General features: G+C 30.6%; 1 protein-coding gene across 1 annotated transcript in view; it reads left to right on the plus strand.

Moving 5' to 3' along the window:
* Window positions 1-1,334: 1,334 nt before the first annotated feature.
* The window catches only part of LOC123301406, a 31,048-nt gene continuing 9,048 nt past the window's right edge, over window positions 1,335-23,334 (plus strand). The window contains exons 1-3 of the mRNA XM_044884144.1: window positions 1,335-1,404; window positions 14,020-14,192; window positions 21,164-21,331. Of these exons, the coding sequence (XP_044740079.1) occupies window positions 1,335-1,404; window positions 14,020-14,192; window positions 21,164-21,331 (411 nt within the window). The remainder of the gene's footprint in view (window positions 1,405-14,019; window positions 14,193-21,163; window positions 21,332-23,334) is intronic.

Here is a 23,334-nt window from a genome sequence, read left to right on the forward strand (position 1 = left end):
AAGGGGTAGTCTCTGCTTTTGCAGGTAAGAAGACAAATTATTTATTGGAAATTATGTCATTATCATTAATATTTTTCATATCTTTATTATATGAATTCTTCTTTTTTATCAATCTTGCACCCGGTGGTTGTAACATTAAACGCGTAATATCATCAACAATATTAGTTTAGAAAGAAAAGTGTATAGTCAAAGTTTTAGAAAATTTGTAGATTTAATAAAAGTTAAGTTATAAGCATTTAATTGTATAAACTAATATTAGAAGAGATATCGGCCAAATAATCAATAAGTAAATCGTCATAGTCTACAATAAAGATTATTGTCATTTTTTAGGGAGATATAGCCGAAAACGGTTTTTCTTAAAATTGAGTCACTTCCCCCGTCCATTTTTGTAAGGATTGTCGGTATTTACATTCAGTACGTGATACTGAACCTATTTAAATAAAAAATAACTCCTGTAATTTAGTACATTATGGATAAGAATAACGAGCTTCTATATAACCTGCATTTTATTACCTTGCAAAAATTTGAACTTGAACAAAATTTTTAATTAAATGAACGATTAAAACAAGTGAAAACAAACAATTGACTGAGTTAATTGTTGAAATACCATGTAAAGACAGAGTTGATTACGCAATCGTTTGTTTTTTTTTACGTCATGTAAATAAAAACAAGTGAAAACAAACAATTGATTGAGTAAATTGTTGAAATACCATGTATAGACAGTGTTGATTATTCTGCCACATTACACATACATACATATTACAATCAATTTGCGCATAATTTGCGCTCTCACGGGTAAACAGTGATGTTTGCGAAAAAATGTTTTAACCAAAAAATGTTTATTTTTATATAAGGTACATTTTTATACTCAAAATTATATATTAAAATTTCAGCTTGATATCATTTTTCGTTTTTGAGTAATCGTGATGACAGACGGACAGACGACAGACAACAGACAACAGACGACAAATAGACGACTGACAGACAGACAACCGGAAATGGACTAATAAGGTGATTTTATAAACACCTACAGCAAAATTTTTTTCCTAGTATCATTATTTTTAAGCTTTAGAAACTTGGGACTAAACTTAGCATACCTATTCTTATTTTGAATATCTCTGATTCAAAAATTCCTCTTTGTTCTGATAAATTGCTTATAACTTTTGGAATTTTTTTTGAAATTTTTCGTCTTTTTTCTCCTTGTATACTAGAATAAATTTTAATTTTCCAAATTCAAGAAATTTCAAAGGATCAAAGCTACATTAAATTTGTGTAATGTCAAATTTTAATTGTACCTAATTTTAATTCAAAATTTTAGTTAAAAATTCGATAAAATGGCAAAATTAATAAGTATTAGTTATTTTGTTGTGGTTTTGGGCCTTATTATTCAATTAGTTTTAACACGTAAGTTTTTTTTTTAGATTCTGTGCTAAAAAATGTTTGCTAATTTTTAATTTTTTTTTACTAATTTTTTTATGCCACAATAGCTGAAGTGCGAAGTTTATCGAAGCTATCTAAATATTCAGATTCATGTAAGTCTGTTTGTGGTAAAAAGGGTTTAGCCAGCTACACATAGACATTATTTCCTACAAGAACAAGCGTACAGAGCTTACTGTAGAAAGCAACTATCATTTCGTATGACATGCAGCTTCGTGATTTTATTAATTATTCATAAATGTCATTGAAATAGCATTTACAATCAACCAAAGGATAAATTGTTATTATTAATTTTGCGATGAAAAATTATTATTTATATGAGATAAAAAATGGAAAATTATTATTAATAGTAGTGGAGAGCCGTTAGATTTTTACCTCGGAATCAAGGGATAATTAATGAATCTTTATAAAAACTATTCGACTGCCTTGTTAAAAATAGACATTAAAAAGTTAAACCCATAATAATTTTGTGATCTTGTTCAGGGGGTGGGGGGCACCCTTTTTTGGGGGTGGAAAAAACTATGCCAAAAATGACAATGGGAATCGATTAAGGAATAAATTCTTAGCAAAAAGTTTAATTAAACATATTTCGAAAAGTCAACACTGCCCGAGCTATTGGCTATTGAAATTCGGAGTATTTAACGCCAAGTAAATGAAAAAAAATCTAGAAGACAAAAATTAAGCTCTTTTTCCGCAAAATATTTTACCATCTAGACTTTTTTTTGGAACTTTAATATTTTTCATGTTATTTAACGATAAAGACATTTATTGTTACTTTTTTCGATAAACTTTTTTCTTTTAAAGTGCAATATTTAAAAAAATATGTATCCGAAACTACTAGAACTTTTAAAGCATGTTAGCAGTACCTAAATAAAGTAAATTGGAAAATTGAATATATAACATAAAAAGAAAGGTACGAAAACTTTATTTTCATTATAACTCCGTTAATTTTCATGCAAATGACTTTAAAAATTTTCCATTTTCATGGTTTTTTATAGTACTTTAAAAAGTGTACTTTCTTTAAAAAACTTTAAGTTTTTCAGTTATTTGACGTTAAATATTCCGAATTAAATTTGTAAATTTTATTTAAATGATTTTTTTTTGCTTAAAATTCATCCTTCTATCGATTCCCGTTGTCATTTTTAACATTAACTTTTCCAGCTTCAAGAAGGGATGCCCCCCACCCCCTGGACAAGATCGCACAAATGTTTGTTATTAACTTTTTTAAGTAAGCTTTAAACAGTTTTTATAAAGATTCATTGACTATCTTTGGATTCCGAGCTTTTAACATATTTATATCTTACAGATCTTTGTTATAGGGGTCATACTGTCATAGATACTACTATGTGCTATTATACCATGTATAGGTGAAATATAATCAAAGTATACTAAGTTTAGTTTCAAGTTTGTAACGCTTAAAAATATTACAATAATATCATCTATTTAGTCAATTTTTGGTTGTCCGCCCGTCTGTTAACACGATAATTCAAGAACGCAAAGGGATATCAAGCTGAAATTTTATAGGGTGCTTAGGGCGTAAAAAGTGAGTAATTATTCGTAAATGAGCAACTTAGGGCAATTGAGTCGTGCGTCTGTTGGGCCCATCTTGAAAACCATTAAAGAAGAAAAGTTAATATGTAAAAAATGTTTCTTATACAAAAATAAACAACTGTTGTTTGAAACAAATTGGCGCAAATTATATAGTATGTATTATATGGAAATATCAGTTATTAGTGTGTGACATGTAGGTATGTACGTGTGGCTATCTTTCTTTACTAACATGAAGTAAAAAAACAAATAATAGCGAAATCAACACTGTCTTTGTATGGTATTCAAGTAGTTAACTTAGTTAATTGTTTTTTTTCACAAAATTTTTATAAGCAAAATATTTTTCCAATCTGGAGTACATATTGTAGAATGAAATTAAATATTTAAAAAGCAAAATGTGTTGCATTTTAAAAATTTGCCACAGTTGCAAAAAATGAAAATTAAAGCGCCAAATAAAAGTTCTAGGTGATTTAATTGTACACATTTTTAAACTTTTTAGCTTCAAAATTAACCGACATATGGGAATTTTTTTATTTCTTTCAATCCATCTTGTAAACCGTTAGAGATGGAGCAAAAGTTTAAATGTAAAAGTGATTCCTTAATAAAAAATTAACAACTTTTGATTGAAATATTTTGTCGTAAACATCACTGTTTTTTTTCGACTTTTTAGCTCCAAAATTCACTTTGATATGTCAATTTTAAAATGGTGCATTTTTTACTCATTCAATCCATCTTGCAGACCGTCATAGATAGAAAAAAAACTTTAAATGTAAAAGTTATTCTTTAAAAAAATATGTATTTTTTGTTTAACATTTTTTTGTCAACATCGATGTTTACGAAAAAATATTAAACAAAAGTTGTGTGTTTTTTATAAGGAATAACTTTTAAATTTTCAGTTTTTTTCTATCTATGACGGTTTACAAGATGGATTAAATGAGTAAAAAAAATGCACCATTTTAAAATTGACATATCAAAGTCAATTTTGCAGCTAAAAAGTTTTTTGCAGAAAAAAAAAAAAAACAAAACAAAACAAAATAGTGCGCAATTAAATCATCTAGAACTTTTCTTTGAACTTTTTTTAAAATTTTTTTCATAATTTTTTTTGTAATTTGTAAAAACTGATTTAATTCCCCTATAAAGAGGGTTAAGCACCTCTCTGAGTTCCCGATTTTTTGGTACCAAATTTTTACAAACTAATAAACAGCTGAGGAAAAGTTCAAAAATGCATTACCAAGATATTGTTGTGCTACTAGTCTACTACGTATGAACACGAATAAAAATTTTCAAATAGATATTCCAGTGGGGATACAGAAGTAAATTGATTATCGACATTTTTTTAAATAAATTTTTTTCTATGTTGCCCTCAATAAAGTGACCTGAAAATTTGCATGCATGTTCAAAATGATGTTATAATGTGCTAAAGAGTTAAATTTTGTAAATTTTAGTCAATAAAAGTTACAAATCTGTGTAGCGACCGATGTCTTAAGTCTTAATTATTATTAGCATACTTTCGCGGAGTAAGAGGATAAAAAGTTTGAAGAAATTTTCATGATAAGCAAAGTAGTAGTAAATAAAATTTACAACAGTTATTTTCTGATCGTTATTTCTTGGGAGTCTTCAATGACAGCTTCGATTTTGATGTTTTTTTTTTTTTTCAAAATGTTTCCTTTTGTATATTATTTAAAATAAGAAACGTTCCAGAAGGTGGAAATAATCTGTAGGGGGAATAGGCAATATCGCGACTGATATATCGATAGAAGCTTCAAATTTCGAGAAGCTATTGATTTTATACTGCAGAGGTCGTCACATAAGAAAGGATTTTTCGAAATTCATCCCCTAAAAGGGTGAAATAGGTGATGAAAGTTTGTATGAAAATATTTACATACAGTCAATTTTGAGTTCACTATTTAACCGATTTATAAATTCTTCCACTTATAGAATGCTACATTGTCAGCGAGTAACATGGGTTATATTTTAAATTAAAAATAGTTTTAATAGTGAAACCGACAGTTTTTAGTTCACTACGTAACCGATTTTAAAAATTCTTTCATCTATAGAATACTGCATTATCAGCAAATGACTTGGCCATATTTTTTTTTCATAATTATTAAGGACTCGCGTTAAAAGTACAATCCATTAAATAGCGAAGGAAGGTAGTCGAAATACGTATTTATAAAATACAAAAAACTGGTCTATGAAATTGGGGCAAAAATCGAAATTCCTTTTTAATAAAAGTTAAGAGAAGTGAAGGCTATAACGTGGATAACTGCTACTTATTTATATTGTTTAAATAATTACAATAAACATGAATTTTTACTTCGGTTAAGTAGCGAACTAAAAAACGAAGATTTGTATATATTTTTATACAAAATTTTATCCCCTATTTCAACCTTTTAGGAGATGAATTTCGAAAAAACCTTCCTTATGTGACATCTACAGTTTAAAATCAATATCTTCTCGAAATTTCAAACTTCTATCGTTAGCGATTTAGGCTGGGCGTCGATATATCAGCCGTGACATTGCCTATTCCCCCTCCAAATTATTGCACCCCTCTGAAATGTTTCTGATTTTAAATAATATACAAAAAATCATTTTGAAAAATTCATTAAAATCGAATCTGTTGTTAGGACTCTCTAAGAATGACTATTTTATGTATTTCTTTATCCGATTATTAATATTTTCAGAGATTTATCTTCTAAAATACTAATTTTGAAATTTTGAAAAAAAAATCAAATTTTGTGCCTCACAATTTCAATCTTAGACATCTTCTTAATTATTAAAATTAAAATAATACAAGTGAAAACAAACAATTGACTGAGTTAATTGTGGAAATACTCTGTATATAAAAAACAATTATGGCATACTTTCGGCCGTTATTTATTTTGTTTTCGAAAGTATTTTCTAGATTTCTTTCACGGGTAAACAGTGACGAAAAAATGTTTCAACAAGAGTTTTTTTTTTATATAAGGAACATATTTTATGTTTCAATTTCTATTCAATCTCTAACAGTTTAGAAGACGGGTATTTCGGACCCAATACCTGGACTTATGTTTCTCATCCTCACTTTTTACGTCCTAAGTACGCTATAAAATTTCAGCTTGATACCTCTTTTCGTTTTTGAGTTATCGTGGCGACAGACGGAGGGACAGACAGACAGGCAGACGGGGAGACAGAAAGACTACTTCATTTCATTTTATGAGCACCTGTACCAAAATTTTGATCATAGCATCAAAATTTTTAAGCGCTACAAACTTAGGACTAAACTTAAATATACCTTGATTTTCATATATACAGGATATAAAAATAAAATGATAAGATCATTTGTAAAGCAACTTGGCACGATGCCCAAATTTCAATTAATATAAAAAAGAATCTGGCAACGTTACGAAAAAACAGATTTCAAGAGGGTTTGAATTCGGATTTTTTTTTTATTAAAATTAGGTTGAAGAAAATATTTTTGCCACTTGTGACCGGTTGCGTTTACTATTATTACTAGTACATGTCCCCAAAAAATGAGCTGTCAAATTGCTGTTTTAAAAGCATTTTAAAGTCTTTTTTCTTGATCTTTTAGTAACATAAAAACAGTATAGTTAAATTATAATCATTTGGCAAAACGATTGGCCTTATCATGTTTAGATAAAACTTGGAGTCAAGAATGTATCAGGATTATTAACAATCAAGCATTTCAGCCCCCATACTATTTTCATTCCCTTTCAAACCTTGCTAATGAAAATTAAAAGATAATGTGTAGTGAACTCTCACAGGCGTAGGAAATTTATATAGGGAAACGGTCGTTTAAGTGATCTCGTCAATGTTTCAGGTTTTGAAGCCATGCACCATACATCATCAGTAGACACTTCCAAAAAAAATTTTTTTCCTTAAAAAATGTCATCGATGGTATTGAAACCGTTTTTTAATCGTTCATTTAATTCAAATTTAATGTTCAAGTTCAATTTTTTTGCAAGGTAATTTTATGAATGGTTTTGAATCCAAAGAGTTCATATATATATAGAGAACGCGAGAGATCTGCTAGCCTGTAAGTGGATACGCAATGATGAATGAGAGAAAAGACTGCCATTGAGTACCCCTGTGTCCCTGTCATAGTCAAATGTCATAATCATATGATGTGTAGAGATTTTGTGTCTGCTATTATAATTGTTTTGTACAAAGATGTTATTTACAGTTTAGTATTATTTTTTCTGAAAAATGAAAATGTGTTTAGGATGCAGACTATACTAAGTACACAATATACTCCATTGAAGTCCATTGCAATGCTACAATACTAGGACCTAACTGAACATTTTCTAGAGGACGCGATTTTATTTGTGGGACATGTAAGGGTTGTCAATACAACCTTAAATTAAATTTGGGGGGGGGCAAACACCCAAGTTTGTGGGGTTGGCGCCCTTGTCCCCCGCCCACCATCTTGATAAAAGGGGTGGCAACATATTTTTAGCTGTATCTCGTAAACTATTGATTAGCTGTATCTCGTAAACTCAGATTGTAATTCAACATCGAATGTGAAGGTTAGAGGAATGACAGGAGTTAAAGTTGGAGCTCGTTGGTAATTCTTCTTCAAATTCATTTTCTTCCATTAATTTTGTTACTTCCATAATGTTGGTACAGGTTTCTCCAGAGCAATGGAAGCACACTGCGGAGAATTTGAGCCTTGCTTTTCTGCAACCGCACATGCTTCCACAGTTTTGTTTGCATCTGCAGAAAATTAATTTCATAAGTTCTGGGGGTGCTGGAGGCTTCGAACTTTGGATTGGCATCCAAATGTTTCCATGCTTTTTCCAGCCCCAATCTTCAGAATTATTGTATTTTCCAAGCCATGATTGGACCTGGTGATACACTCGGAGACTGTGGAAATGGGCTGCATCCAGTGTTGGCGGAAGCGATGATAAACTGAATGAATTTTTTGCTACTGTTTTGGAGAATCGTTTGTATCTCATGGTGTTTAGAGAATCGTCCTTGTTGCCACCGTATAAAGCAACGAGAAAACGTTCGCCAACTAAACTGAGCAAAGACGGATCTACTTTTTATATATAAAGCAATCACTCATGATTCACTCAAATTGTGAAAATAATATTCACAATTTTCAATACGTCTACACGTGGCAAAGTATGTAGCACAACTAAAAGAATAGCATGAGGAAGAAGAAACAGCTTATTAAATATGTTATTAAAAAATGAGAGTAAGGTAAACATGTTGTTTTAGCCAAGTTATTATGCGTATTGATAAATCCGCTCAACTTTGGAGCGTTGTAACTACGTTAAAAATTTACAAAAATTAATAAAATTGGCGGGAAAATGTTCATAAACGTATTCTCTATAATATTGCTCTGACCTAATTTTATGATAAAATGACAAGAAAAAAGTTATTAAGCAAAAAAAGAAATTTTTAATAAAATTTTGTCATTTTTTTGCTCATAACTTTTTAAATTTTAAGTTTATTGCAAAAAGTTACATTGAAATTGTAGCCACGACGATTTGCTATAAATTATATCTTGACAAATTATTTGAGAAATCAATAGTTTACGAGATACAGCTAAAAATATGTTGCCATCCCTTTTTTCAAGATGGCGGGGGACAAGGGCGTTAACCTCACAAACTTGGGGTTAAGGTTGTATTGACCCCCCCCCTACTTGTCCCACAAATAAAATCGCGTCCTCTAAAACATGTTCAGTCAATGTAACATTTCAATGGACTAACTAGTTTACCCAAGTACACAATTTGTTTTTTCAGAAATATTTGAATTGAAATATTGGTAGATGAAAGTGTACTTTAAATAATAATTAAACTCAATAAAACTTATTAATAAAAAACTAATTAATTTTATTAAAAATTATACTGTTGATATTGTGTTTGTTCTGTAAATAAAGTTTCTTTTGATACCCAGTGACATATAGATTAGACGAAGGCACAAGAAACCTCACATACAGTCTTCCCTCTCATTCATCATATAGCAAATGTTGGGCCCTGACTTTCTCAAGTTATATAAACTCTTTGGTATACTATGAATTGTCATAACAGTTGGCGTCATGTATAATGGCACACGATTCGAAGTGTTTAAATGTCACAATTTTTTAAGCGAGTATATTTATTGCAAAACACTTTTAAATGTAAATATTGTATTATAAGAATCATTTTTTTGGGCCCTACAATCGATTCGACGTGTTTTTGGTACATTTACTAAAAATTTACTGGAAGTGTCTATTTTAACAATTTTCCCTTGATTACAATAGAAAGTTATTTAGCATACATGACCTGAAAACCCTCTTTTTCGCACAATTTAACCAAATCTTTAATGGTTATTGGAGGCTTTAAGGCGGCTTACAAGGCGATCTAATATCACTAACCATCAACAATAAGACAGTTTTTAAGTTTATGTTATCTATCTATATATATACAAGGTGAATTTATTCTATAATGACTAACAAATAATCAAAAATAATCAAAAGTCGCAGAGTTTGATGGAAGACATCATGTACTGTTTCGGGTTTCTTTAAAAGCCAATTTAGATCCTAAACGGTAAGGGATAGAATAACAGTTTAAATTAGAAAGTTTATTCTTATAAAAAACTAACATTCTCTATCTAAACCACTTTTTCGAAAATTTTAAGCTTTCGATGAAAATTCGACTAAAAAATATGACATTAATGTATTTAATCGAAAGAAAACACGGTAACTACGAAAAAATTCTTTAGCCAAAAATTATCAAGGGCACTAGAGGACAGTCGCCTATGTCTATGACTTTCATCTGAAATTCTAGTTTCAAGGTTATTTGGCCTTGGTCTTCAAATAATTTTGAAAATTCACTGGCAATTATCGATTAAATTTATTCGTACTTTCTTTCGATTAAATGCAATAATGACATATTTTTAAGTCGCATTTCTTCCCAAATGCTAACGTTTTTCGAAAACTGTTTTTAACAAAAATTGTTAGTTTGAGGATCAAAGTGTTATTCTATCTCTTATCTATTAGAATCTAAATAGGCTATTAAAGCAATCCGAATAACTGAGTTAAATCTGATGTCAGAACATCATGTTTTTTGATTGCTTAACTACAAAACTCATTTTCTTTTTTCTTGAATGCAAGATAAATTAATATAGTCAGAGAGAAATAATAATAGTGGCCTACAATGGTCGGAAAAACGAGGATATGAAAATTTATCAACAACCAGCATTTTTACAGAAATCTTTAATAAATATTAGTAAAATTAAATGCTTATAATATCCTACAATTTTCATGAGCCGTTTTCTCAGACTTACGCCTTAAACATGTCAGTTTAATGACTATATGTTTTATTAAGAAGACTCCGGTTTTTAATTTTTTGTACTTCAAATGAAACGTAGAATGAAATAAAATATGTGGCCTACAACATAATTGGGCCATATAAGAAATATATAAAAGAAAATACAGAATAAAAATTTTTTTCCACGACGTATGAACTACTTATAATAAGTATATGAAAATTTATAAACCACCGGCTAATTTTCACACAAATGTTAATTGAATATTAGTAAAATAAAATGTTTTTACTGTCCAATAAATTTCATGAGCCTACAATATAAATGGAGTATATATTAAAAAGAAATTATCTAATTTTATTTACTGAATAACATTTCAAATAAATCGTCAAGGCGAACATCCTAGCTTTATTGTCCAAACGGCTACCTACATACAGGTATTGCGGTTGAAAATCCAAGAGACTTAGCACTACCTATCTAGCTATCTATATTACCGAATAGGTCGCGAAAAACAAATTTTTTTTTTGTAGGTTATGACAAACGGCTCATTATATTTGTAGCTAGGTCACTACACTTTTTGATCATAAAATAGCTCATCTTTCATGTGCTTTTCGTGGCCTACAAATGTTTATAATAATAATGTTGATAATAAGTATTCATAATTTCGTGGCCTACAAGTTTTCATAGTCGTTAAATTGACATGTTTAAAGCGTAGATCTGAAAAAATGGCTCATGAAATTTGTAAGGCAGTATGAGCATTTAATTTCACTAATATTGATTAAAAATTTCTGTAAAAATTAGCCAGTTGTTGATAAATTTTCATACCCTCAACGGCCCAATATTTTTTATTTAGGCCACTATTATTCTCTCTTATTATATTCCATTAACGTGCATTCAAGAAAAAGCAAATGGTTGTTATTTTTTCAATAGGAGGTCATTTTATTGACATGTTTTCCGTTTTCCACATTGAAAACGCCCCAGTTTCAAAGGTTTCCCAAATAAAAACTTTGTAAGAGTGTTAGTCGTTGTAAGAGCGTTTCCTTAGAGTGTTAGTCAAGAAACCATACCCCCTCTGTACTGTAGACTATTAATCGACATCATGATAACCGGCGCGGAGTTTTACATGAACTATTTACATGTTTGCTTGCATTTTAACGTTTAAGCACAATTTTAACAACTGCTTTCAAAAGCACAAAAATTAGGCTAATAGAATAACGGAAGAAGATATGGTTTTAATCTATGGAGGGGGGTACTCACATAATGAACCTACCGAGTCCGCTTGCTTGTAACCTGGGGAGAGGAATTATTAAGCAAGAATTATTAGCTTTGTAGTGCGACTCTATTATACTGTATCGTTTTGACTTGTTTTTAATGGCGTTGCCAAAGAATACAGATACATAAATTTTATTGGTAAGAAAATTAATATTTTTTAATATAAAAATTTGTGTACTATTAATCAAAATTTGCTATTTTTAGGGAGAGGGGGGACTTTTTTTGTGACGTAATATTTATAGGAGGTCACAGAAAGTACAACACAGTGTGACAACCGGAGGGAGGGGGTCTCAAAATCCTAATTTTAGCGTGACGTATTTTATGAACGGCCCCCTTCTTTTAAGAAATGTAACTCGTAAATGGTGCACTTTAGGATACTAGTGCTGTGGAAATTTTTGTTCTTTAGATGTTTTTCTAGAACTTGGAATGAAAAAACCAAAACAAAAACAAAAAAAAAACTACATCTTGTAGCTTATACCTCATAGAACAAAATCAGCTTTGAAACGTTTCATTTGGTCTAATAATTTTTGCTCAATTTCATTTTGCACCCGTTGTCTGAAAAAAAGTGATTGAATTTAAGTAGGCCGCAAGAATCTGAGTTTTTATCCGATCGCAATATCAACGAACGTAATCAAAAGAGCAACATTTCAATTTTACTTAACAATTTTGTTGCCTATACCCATATTCAATATTAATTACAGTTACAACGGCTTAAAAAATGGGAAAAATTCCTTAGTTGCAAAATTAATTTTCTCAACGAATTTTCAACTTAACGAGATGCGGTATTAAATTTTGCTTCGAAACGAATAAAAAAAAATTGCCTTGTCTAACACAGTTTGGGTCCGAATTATAGCCCATTTCGTTTTCTTTTTTAAACCACGGTTGTGAATTTTTGGTTACGAAATGGGTGATGGCTCACTTCTAAATCGTGTTAGAGAGGTCAATTTTTTTTAAAATATTTCTTTTCGAAGCAATTTTTAAAACCGCATCTCGTTAAGTTGAAAATTTGTTGAGAAAATTAATTTTGCAACTAAGGAATTTTTACCATTTTTTAAGCCGCTGTAACTGTAGTTAATACTGAATATGGTTATAGACAGCAAAATTGTTAAGTAAAATGGACATTATGCTCTTTTGATTTCCGTCCTACTCAAATTCAATCACTTTTTTTCAGACACCTAGTGCAAAATGAAATTGTGCCAAAACTATTAGACCAAATGAAACTTTTCAAAGCTAATTTTGTTCTTTGAGGTATAAACTACAAGATGTTGGGGTAAATTTCTTTAAAACAATTATTTGAAACAAATAAATTCACTTGCAAATTAGCGTTTTCTCGGCATTTTTTCGCAAAAATTTTGTTTTTGGTTTTTTTTTTCATTCCAAGTTCTAGAAAAACATCTAAGTGACAAATATTTCCACAGCATCAGTACTCTAAAGTGTGCCATTTACAAGTTACATCGCCTACAAGAAAGCAAAAAAAAAAATTTTACCCTTAATAACTTGAGTCCCCAAGTTCCGGGCGAGCGGACTCGGCAGGTCCATTATGTTAATACCCCCCTTCATAGATTAAAACCACTTTTGACCTGTAACTAATAACAATACGTCGAATCTGTAATTATATTGGCCTAAATATGTCTATCAATTATATGTATCCCTATAACATAATGATTTGACAACAATTTTTGATTCATATTTGCTTTCATATTCAATTTTTATTATATTTTTATTTAGTGGGGTGTAATTTTAATATGATTTATTTGTATAATTAAAAAATGCCTCTAATTTGTTAGAAATAAATTAGGTTGCTTTTCTAGTACGCATCTTATGTTAAACCAATCGCCCTCACGTGCAAGATGTAGGTACTTCATCCCTATCTAGTTTCCTTATCTAAAGAAAGAAATATCCGAAATTCAGGTGCCTTCAAATTCACTCCCAAAAACGATGCCACCTCTCGGACTAACAACTACAGTTAACAAAAAAGGGCAACATATTTAGACTAACTTAACTTGCATGCACATGTAAAACCCTCTAATGCAACTTGCTGGGCCTGTAGAAGTATGCAAAGCTTTAAAAACAGCAAAAATACATGGTTTTGTGGCATAGAAAAAGAGAAATGGAAGTTATCACACCCTAAAGACACATTCTTGTCATTCATTCAACTTATATACTAATTTTCAACCCTCTTGCCCTCTTGTTTTGAGCGGTGGAGGAGATGTTAAAAACTAAAAGGCTGCGTTGTGTTCTGTGGGTCATGAAACGAATTAATAACACACCTCCACTCCTTCCCGTTGACCTTCGATATAGTATTTGTCAAGGTAAGATATGGTCCACAGTTATCCAGAATGACTGATATCTCTCTCTAATAACAATTTTCCTTTCAACGATTGATCATTCCTTCTTCAAACAAAGCGTGTCCGTGTATGGCTTGCTAATGACGTAATGTATTAAGTACCTATATTCAAATAAATCACTTTCAATAAATTTAAATCAATAAGAAATTTTTTGAATCTTTAGTGCGTAAGAAATGTGATCCAAACTATAATTGGGATAATTATTATGCGGAATTCCCTTTGAATACTCATCTAGCTGATAGTGTTTTAGGAACATCTAAATTGTATGAGCAAAATGAAAAAATAGCAAATGGAGATGGATGTCCTGCTTACAAAAATGTTAGAAAGATACCACAGGTATTCCAAATTTTTATTTTTTTTAAAGTCAGCGTCTTGCTTTAAGTTTTTCAAAGAATATTACACAGGTTATTTCAAAATTCAACTGTTTGATATGATTTCCGTTACCCGGGACACCCGGAAAGGAAATTATTTTTCTTAATTTTAATAATTGCGCATGGAGGCCGCATTCCAAAACTCTTTGCAAAATTATTATGCATCCAGCTCGATTTTCTTTTATTAATTAATATATTTTCGAGATAATGCTGATATCAATCTAAGGTGCATCTTCGAAAATACAAGAGTGCGTTGTCAAAATGCCGATTCTATCAATATTATCGAAGTAATCAATAAAAGTCAATAATTAAGATAAGAGTGGTCCTATAATATGACCACCCAATATTCCAGTTCAAACATTCAGTTTCTGTAGAAACTGAGACCAATATCGCATGACTGATGGATTATATTTTCCGTGTAATGGAAAAGGTGATCAGTTCTCAGTAGCCTTATTATGTTTACAACACCCAAATAAAAAACTATACGCAGTATTTATGAACTTTAAACGTGAGTTCTATACAGTCAATCATCACTGTGGCACAAGGTATTTATTTATGGTGTGACTCAAACATTATTCGTATACTAAAAATGATTTATGATAATTAAACAAGTCGTATAAGAATTAATAATAAATTTTCGAAACAGTTTAACGTGAACGAAGTTGTCTATCTCCCAGCTCGTCGTTGTTTTCTATGTTTACAAATGACATCGAGCGTGTCGTCCGACAACAGAATGTACAGGGTATTAAAATAGATGAGACGAATGATTTATTATTACTGCTATATGCGGACGATTTTATAATTTTGGGCCACAGCTTTTACGATTTAAACATAAAGCTTGAGGTTTTGAAAGACTATGCGCACATCAATAAACTGACCATTAACTGTATAAATTTGAAAGCTCTGGTCTTCCGAAGGGGCAGAAAATTCAGTGCGAGAGAGGTACCGATTTAGATGTGGAACTGATAAAATTGAAGCTAACATATAAATTATGCTACCTCGGAGTAGCATTTTCCAGTTACATATTGTTTTACGAATCTGCCACCCACTTCGATTTTTAAGCCAGTATTACCATAGATGCAGTGATGCCAAGCTTGGCCCATTAAAATGTGTGTCATGGCCGGTAGGATGTCAGCTTTTTGAGACTATCTCACAACTTCTTTATTATTCTGTGCGCCAGTCTGGACTCTGAGATACTTAAATGAAATTGAATCAGTCCAAACACATTTCTTGAAAATATTACTCCAATTACCCAGAAACATTCCTAACTGCATTGTCCGGTTACCGTCCACCTGGTTACAACTGGTCACCGTCCCCTCTTAGTTAAACCACTGCGTACCACACTCTTATACTGGAAAAGTATAAATAGAATTTATTTCCGGCGCCTCATGCATCTTTCAAATAGTGATGTTGAAGCTATGACTGCAAATAATTATCACTGGGTATCGTAGATGAAATCTCTTTTGTAAAATAATAATAGGGAATTGACTTGGTTGGACACCAATTTATCATTTCGCAATAAAAACTACTTAACTGCTATTTATGCAAATTCTTTATATTTGAAGGACGTTAAAAGAGTCAAATCTTTAGTTATAGCCTCGTTTTCCATAACTTTCAATTTCAATGGCATGGTCAAGCATAATCAATGTCAAACTTGCCAATTTAATTTTTAAAGATTGCATGTCAATTGTGTACTTGTGGAAGAAGCAGACTTAAACTAACACTAAATAAAATCGTATAATTCATTGACACCAGTGGTGTAGCGAGCTTAACTCGCGCCCGGAGTACAATACCTTTTTAGCACACGCCCCCAACCCCACTAGAAAACTATATCATATTATATGTAAACTATACTCGCAAATTAATAAATAAAGTCATAGGCTCAAGCTAGGCTTATAATTTGAGACAAAAAATGTAGTTGAGAAAATTAAACTAGATTTTGAAATGTATATGATCGTCTAGATTCTAGACTCTAGAATTAGTTCAAAAGAGATACCTATTATTTATCTCTAGCCAAATCTCCGGACATTTTGCGTAGTCTTTTTACACGTATTGTTGTATCAATATCCCATTTTTTACAAAGAGACTTCGCTTTTTCTATTGCCTCTTCACACAGCTTGTCTCAAATTTCGGCTAGTTCAGTCGCTAATGATTCAAAATCACAATGTGCATATTATTTTATTAGACAAATCAAGAACGAAGATTATTTATGTAATCACACAGCGTAGATGCCATAAGTACTGACAGACACAGGTCGAGTCTTCCTGCCAGTAGAAATCTCTAATATGAATATTTTATTACAGTTTTAGACTATTAGCGTTCCTTTTTTTCCTTTTGACTTTGGAATTAGCATTTATTGTATTACACTGACACTAAATTAAAAATATCAGAAATCAATAACCTATAATAAAAATGAGAATTATTCAGCAATTTTTTGTTTTGCGGACCATTTGGCGCCTTTTTTGAGAAGCGCCCGGAAGCATGATACACACCCTTGCGCCCCCCTCGCTACGCCACTGATTGACACACAAGCTGTTTTTACCGTTTGCAATTTAAACACTAGAGAGGATTTGCATCACATACTTACTCTAGTTGATGATAAATATAAAAATATCAAAATTAAACAAACTTCAGTGGTGTCGTAGATACATTTGACTTTTGAAAGCATTGATCATTAAGAAAGCAAAATCGTATCGATTTGCCGTTATGCATTCGAGATCAGCGACTCCAAAAACCCCTTTATACGTCATAAAAATTTTTAATTTGCAAAAAGTATGAAAGTGGGAGGGGAAGGGGTGGATGTTGTAAAAAGGGCTATATTAATACAAACATCTAAAGTTTTGGGTTACTTTAGCTTTTAAAACTATTTTGACCTCTTTTTAAAATCTTTTAAAATACATCTATTCCATACACCCCTTTCCCCTAATAGCGCGGGGGTTAAAACTAAAAAATTTTGCATTGAACCGTACAGACCTTTTTGAAAAACAGTTTTCTGAAGCCAAAGCAAAAAACACCCCCCAAAGCCAGTCCATACACCCCCCTAACAATTATTTCCAGAAAGTGTTAAATTTTCCGTTTTTTGCAAAAATATGGGCCAAGGAGTCATTTTATGGGTATGCAATTCCTTATAAAATCGAAAGGTAATTAAAAATGCTAAAATTAAAAAAAAAAAATTAACTTCCTAGGACCAAATGGCATAAAATGGCAGCCATTTAAAAAAAATCCTAAAATTTAGAATTTTAAAAACATTAACTGAAAATTGTTTGTATTAAAACCTACTTTTCGTAAAAATTTCATTAAAATCGGTCCATTAGTTTTTAAGTTACAGTCAAATGAACCCAATTATCATATATATGTATATATGAATATATAACTTGGGGGGGAGGTGACGAAAACCCCCCCAAATAAAATGAGGTGTAGTTTATAACCACTACTACAAACCTACCAAATTTGGATATGCTGTGATGTCTCCTCTTTAAAATATAAAATAAAAAAGATAAAATTTCTGAAAAAAATGCCATTTTTGACGCCATTTTGTTTTTTAGACATGTTGCACCACTCCGGGAAAGTAAAAAATTTCAAAAAATACTTATTTTGATGTGAAAAGAAAAACCCCCAAGTTTCGTTGCTCGAACTTTTAATCCATATAACCGACTTTTTTTGCTTAGATTTACTCCAGTAATAAGCAATATAACTGATATTGCCATATAATACCAACTATAAAATTTACACCTAATTTGCGCCCTCTCGGGTAAATAATGATGTTTACGAAAAAATGTATCAAACAAAAACATTTTTTACATTTAAACTTTTGTTCTATCTCTAACGGTTTACAAGTTGGGTCCTACGCACCCGAGAGTCTGCTTTTGAGTTATCGTGTTGGCAGGCAGACGGACAGGCGGACAGACAACCGGAAATGGACTAATTAGGAGATTCTATGAATACCTATACCAAAATTTTTTTCGTAGCATCAATTTTTTTAAGCGTTACAAACTTGGGACTAAACTTAGTATACCTTGCATATTACATATACGCATGATAAAAAAAACTTGGGACTAAACTTAGTATACCTTGCATATTACATATATGCATGGTATGATAACTCAGAAAATTACCATTTTTCGCGTACAATTAATAATAAACGAGCTATGCAACAAACAAGAATTCATCACCACCTTATTTTAGGTCTAAATCGAAAAATATCGATCCTAGGAAACAGACTCGTGTAAAATTGAAAATAAACGAGTTCAATAAACAAAATGCGAACTATGTCAAAACAATATTTGAAAATATATAATTCTTATTAATTGGCGTCATAGCCACCATTCGTATAACTTCGTGAATTTCCGGATCGTTTTCAACAATTACCACATTACAACACATTTTATCGATAGTGCTGACTGAATATATTAGTACCCAGTGAACACAATTACGTAAATATGACGTCAGAATGACGTCATGCAAAGTAATAATTACGTAAGATATGAGTCACAGATGAGTCAGGTTTGAGTCATTATTTCCACCTTCCTGACGTAAGATTTTTACGTTAAAATGACGTAAGCATGACGTAAACGTGACGTAAAATTGACATCTATATGACCTAATTGACATTATAATGATTTAACAATGATATCACAGTGACGTCACGTTTAAGTCAAATATCTGACTTAAATATGATTTATCCTTACAGAAGATTTACATAATTCTTGCGTTATTATATGTCACGATATTGTAATTAAAATGACCTAACAATGATATCACAGTGACGTCACGTTTATGTCAAATATCTGACTTAAATATGATTTATCCTCACGTAAGGTTTACATAATTCTTACGTTATTATATGTCACGATATTGTAATTAAAATGACCTGGAAATAATGTCAAATACCTTCCTATAATACGATTTTTCTTTACGTAAAGATGGGATCGATATGTAATGAATTGATCTATTCATTCCCGTTCGACAATACTAAAAATTTATATATTGAATCAGAATGATGTATTTACTCATTGTTGGTTTGATCTTAGCTATACAGCCGAGAAATCATAACAATACATACTGCTGGTAAGGAACATGATTATATTCCCTAAATTACATAAAACTAACTCCGCGAATAATACAAAAATTTCTAACTAGTAGAAAGAAACAGTGATATTCTAGTTGAGATAGGCATATATATACACAATAGTATAAGTATGTTTCTGAGGTAAGAATATGATTCCCACATTACGTAAATATTACGTAAACTATTGTCTTTGATATGACCGTACAATGTGACTAAAATATGACATCAGTTTTACGTAACAGTATGACCTGTTTCTGAGGTAAGAATATGATTAACATATTACGTAAACTTATGATTCTGATATGACGTCACAATGTGATTAAAATATGACATCAGTTTTACGTAACAGTATGACCTGTTTATGATGTAAGAATATGATACACATATTACGTAAATATTAGGAAAACTTATGACTTTGATATGACGTCACAATGTGATTAAAATATGACATCAGTTTTACGTAACAGTATGACCTGTTTATGATGTAAGAATATGATTCACATAATACGTAAATATTACGTAAACTTCTGACTTTGATATGACGTTACAATGTGACTAAAATATGACATTAGTTTTACGTAGCAGTATGACCAGTTTCTGAGGTAAGAATATGATTCACATATTACGTAAATATTACGTAAACTTATGACTTTGATATGACGTCATAATGTGACTAAAATATGACATCAGATTTACGTAACAGTATGACCTGTTTCTGAGGTAAGAATATGATTCACATATTACGTAAATATTACGTAAAGTTATGACTTCGATATGACGTCACAAGGTGATTAAAATATGACATCAGTTTTACGTAACATTAAAGTCATAAAAATGACATCATATCCAAATCACATTTGATGTCAGTATGACATAATAGTGAGGTCATTCAATATGACATCAAATTAACATCATAAATTTAGTCACCATTATGTCATGTTTACATAAAATATAACGTATGACCTATGATCTTTTTATACCCTATGTATGACGTCATATTAAGGTCTGGGAAAGCTATTGGTCTTCCAAGTCGTATAAGATGCAGGGAACGGTCGCAGGATTTAAAGAGCAAAAAAACAATTTTTAATGTACAATTCGGCCAAAGACGATACTTATTTTTAACGATTAATTAAAGTCAAAGAAATGAGAATTGTAAATCCTCCATTCGAAAGATGTTAAATGCCTCTTCCCACGAGTTGGGCATTGCAAAAATAATTGTTAAATGTAGAAACTGACCAAGATTGAGCTTTTGTCAGTAGATTGTTGGCGTAATAAGTAAAAGGAAAATTATCGTCACCCATTCAATGAAAGTTACGAACATAGTTTTCCCAGGTGTTAGACATTGCAAAAATATTACTATCTAATAATATAAATAGACTTGAAGCTCTTGGAAGACGATGTTCGAAACTTTCAATTAATGGAAGCGATAATTTTCGTGTACTAATTACACCAACTATATACTGACAAAAGCTCAACCTTGGTTAATTTGAACAATTCAAAATTATTTTTGCAATGTCTACCATTATCCCATTTCGTTGACTTTAATTAATCCTTAAAAATAAATTTTGTGCAATTGTACATTTTTAATTTAAGTACTATCGATAAAATGTGTTCTCAACCTTGTTCAAATGATGACATAAAAACTGTCACCAACTCCCCTAGCGTTCGGTATTAAAAATATATTTTTATAAAAGTACTGCTCTTTGATCTTAAATTAAATGATTTCTATAAAAATGACTTTATTGGCCGGACAGATTACGGCACAGAAATCTTATTTGCCAAACTCAATTGATTAAATTAATGTTTATTTAGTAAAATCAATTTTATAGAACAGTAACTTTAATAATTGATACATTAAATTTTAACAGAATTATTATCTTGATTCAAAACTATGTGAACCAGTATTACAAAGTAAACTACCTTTACCACCAATTCAGTTCGACGCCGAATGTCAACGTTGCAGTATTATTCATCCTACAAGTGCAAAAAACTTGATGTTACATTGTGTTGGGTGTATAAAAACCAAAGGACTGCAGGTACTTGTGTATTCCATTTTTTAATATCTTGCCATACACGAAAATTTATTCTTTTTCCAGTTCATTAGTAAGATATTTGAAGCATAGCCTAAAAAACAACAGTTTACAGCCTAGTGGCAGATTTTAGTTAGAGGAGCTACCGGTAGGTGCAGGTACAAATCGTTTACATACCGAACGCGTTATCTGCAGACAAAATTCATTAGCTGGTTTCTGAGAGTGAAAGCTTAAATAAAACAGAGGAAAAAGTGGACGTTTGTTTGACCCGACTAGGTCCGATTTTCTTTTTTTTAACATGCATTTCGTCAGACAAATATTGTAGACACTGCAATCACTGTGACCATTTTTTTAGTGATTCGATATCAAAAATTCGAAAATCTTAAAACATATCCAAAAATGTCTTAAAATTGTAAATAATGTATGCAGCTTTGTAAATGAGTAACTTTGGGGATAAATAAACGTAACAAAACAGTTTAAAAACCGAAAGTTAACCAAAAGCAGCATATTTAGCTTTAATTTGAGAGATAAATTACATATAAAATTTCTTTTATTTTAACATTGTATGTACATAATATTAAAATTATTGATTATTCTATATTGTTGGAAATTGATTCAATTGATATACGCTAGAAAAAAAAATACATCAGATGTATGAAGCTGGCTTATAATCCTTATTATGTGGATGGTAAAGGTAAGGTCGAATAACATTAAATACGGACGGCGATGCCGTAGTGAATTAAATTTGTTATTTTTAGATGAAAAATTGTAAAAATTATCACGTTGGGTTAAAAATTATGTTGCTTCCTGTTGATGATAATTCTAAGTTCTTCTAATTCATGTCGGTTTCACAGTTGAAATAAATTTAAAATATGTAGTTTAATAGTTTTATTTATTACTTAAATTTTTATTGAGTTAATAAAAAATTTTCATTACGTCATTCAGCTCCCAAAATTGTTTTGATTAAAATATTTGTTATTGTTATAAATTTATAGGCAGTGCAATCTGACTTTATACATTGTAAAAATTTCTTTTTTCGTTGTTATTAATTAAAGTTTCGATTGATTATTTTTTTAATTACATTTTTGATTTAATTAATTTTTATACAATTATTGAACGTATTATTCATTATATGTTATTCTTCAAATAATTCAATAGTAAACTTCAAGACTTTCTTGACTACAAGACGAATATAAATTAAATTCCCTTAAGTGTGCTTTCAATGTCCTTTTTATAGCAAAACTTATGTCACACCACCAACACCAAACCAATACTTATTTTTTGTGATTAAAATGTTGCAAGCAATTTTTAATGAATGACAGGTACATTTATTAACAATAGAGTAGACAGAAATAATGATATTTCTTCCAGAATTATCCATGAAAAATGACGGTTTCATATCTATTAGACTTATTTAAACCTTCTTAAAAAATTTATATGTTTTGTATTTCATACTGCAGTAGTAGATCGTCCGACAGCAACAATACAAGGTCATTGGTGATGTACATTCATAGGTGACAAAAATACATAATCACGTATAATTAACAAAGATGACTTGTGAGTCCATTTCTACGGAAGTCTGAATGTCTCACTGTCAATTTATGAGAAAGTGCCGTTACATTAGCTTATTTTTTAAATGTGTACTACCCACAAGTATAAAACCAACTTTTAAAAAAGTCACTATTTCACTTTCAACAAGTGCACTTCTGATTTGTTGCATTATGGAAACGAACCCTTTTTAAGATGTCGCTATTTTGTCATGTGCATATTTCTAATTATAACGTCGTAATAAACACTTAGTAATACTTATAAAGGATAGAAATTAGAAAGATGCAAAAGAAAAATATCAACAATGAAAACATTATATTTTTTAAATAATACTAAAGAAAATTTTGAACTAACTACATAAGATAAATTATAAACATTATCATATTATTATTAAATTCGGATATATAATTATTAATAATTCCCATACAGTTTCGGGAGTGTCTAATTAAAGGATAATCATC

This window comes from Chrysoperla carnea, chromosome 5 (genome assembly GCF_905475395.1).
Source record: "Chrysoperla carnea chromosome 5, inChrCarn1.1, whole genome shotgun sequence".
NCBI classification, from domain to species: domain Eukaryota; kingdom Metazoa; phylum Arthropoda; class Insecta; order Neuroptera; family Chrysopidae; genus Chrysoperla; species Chrysoperla carnea.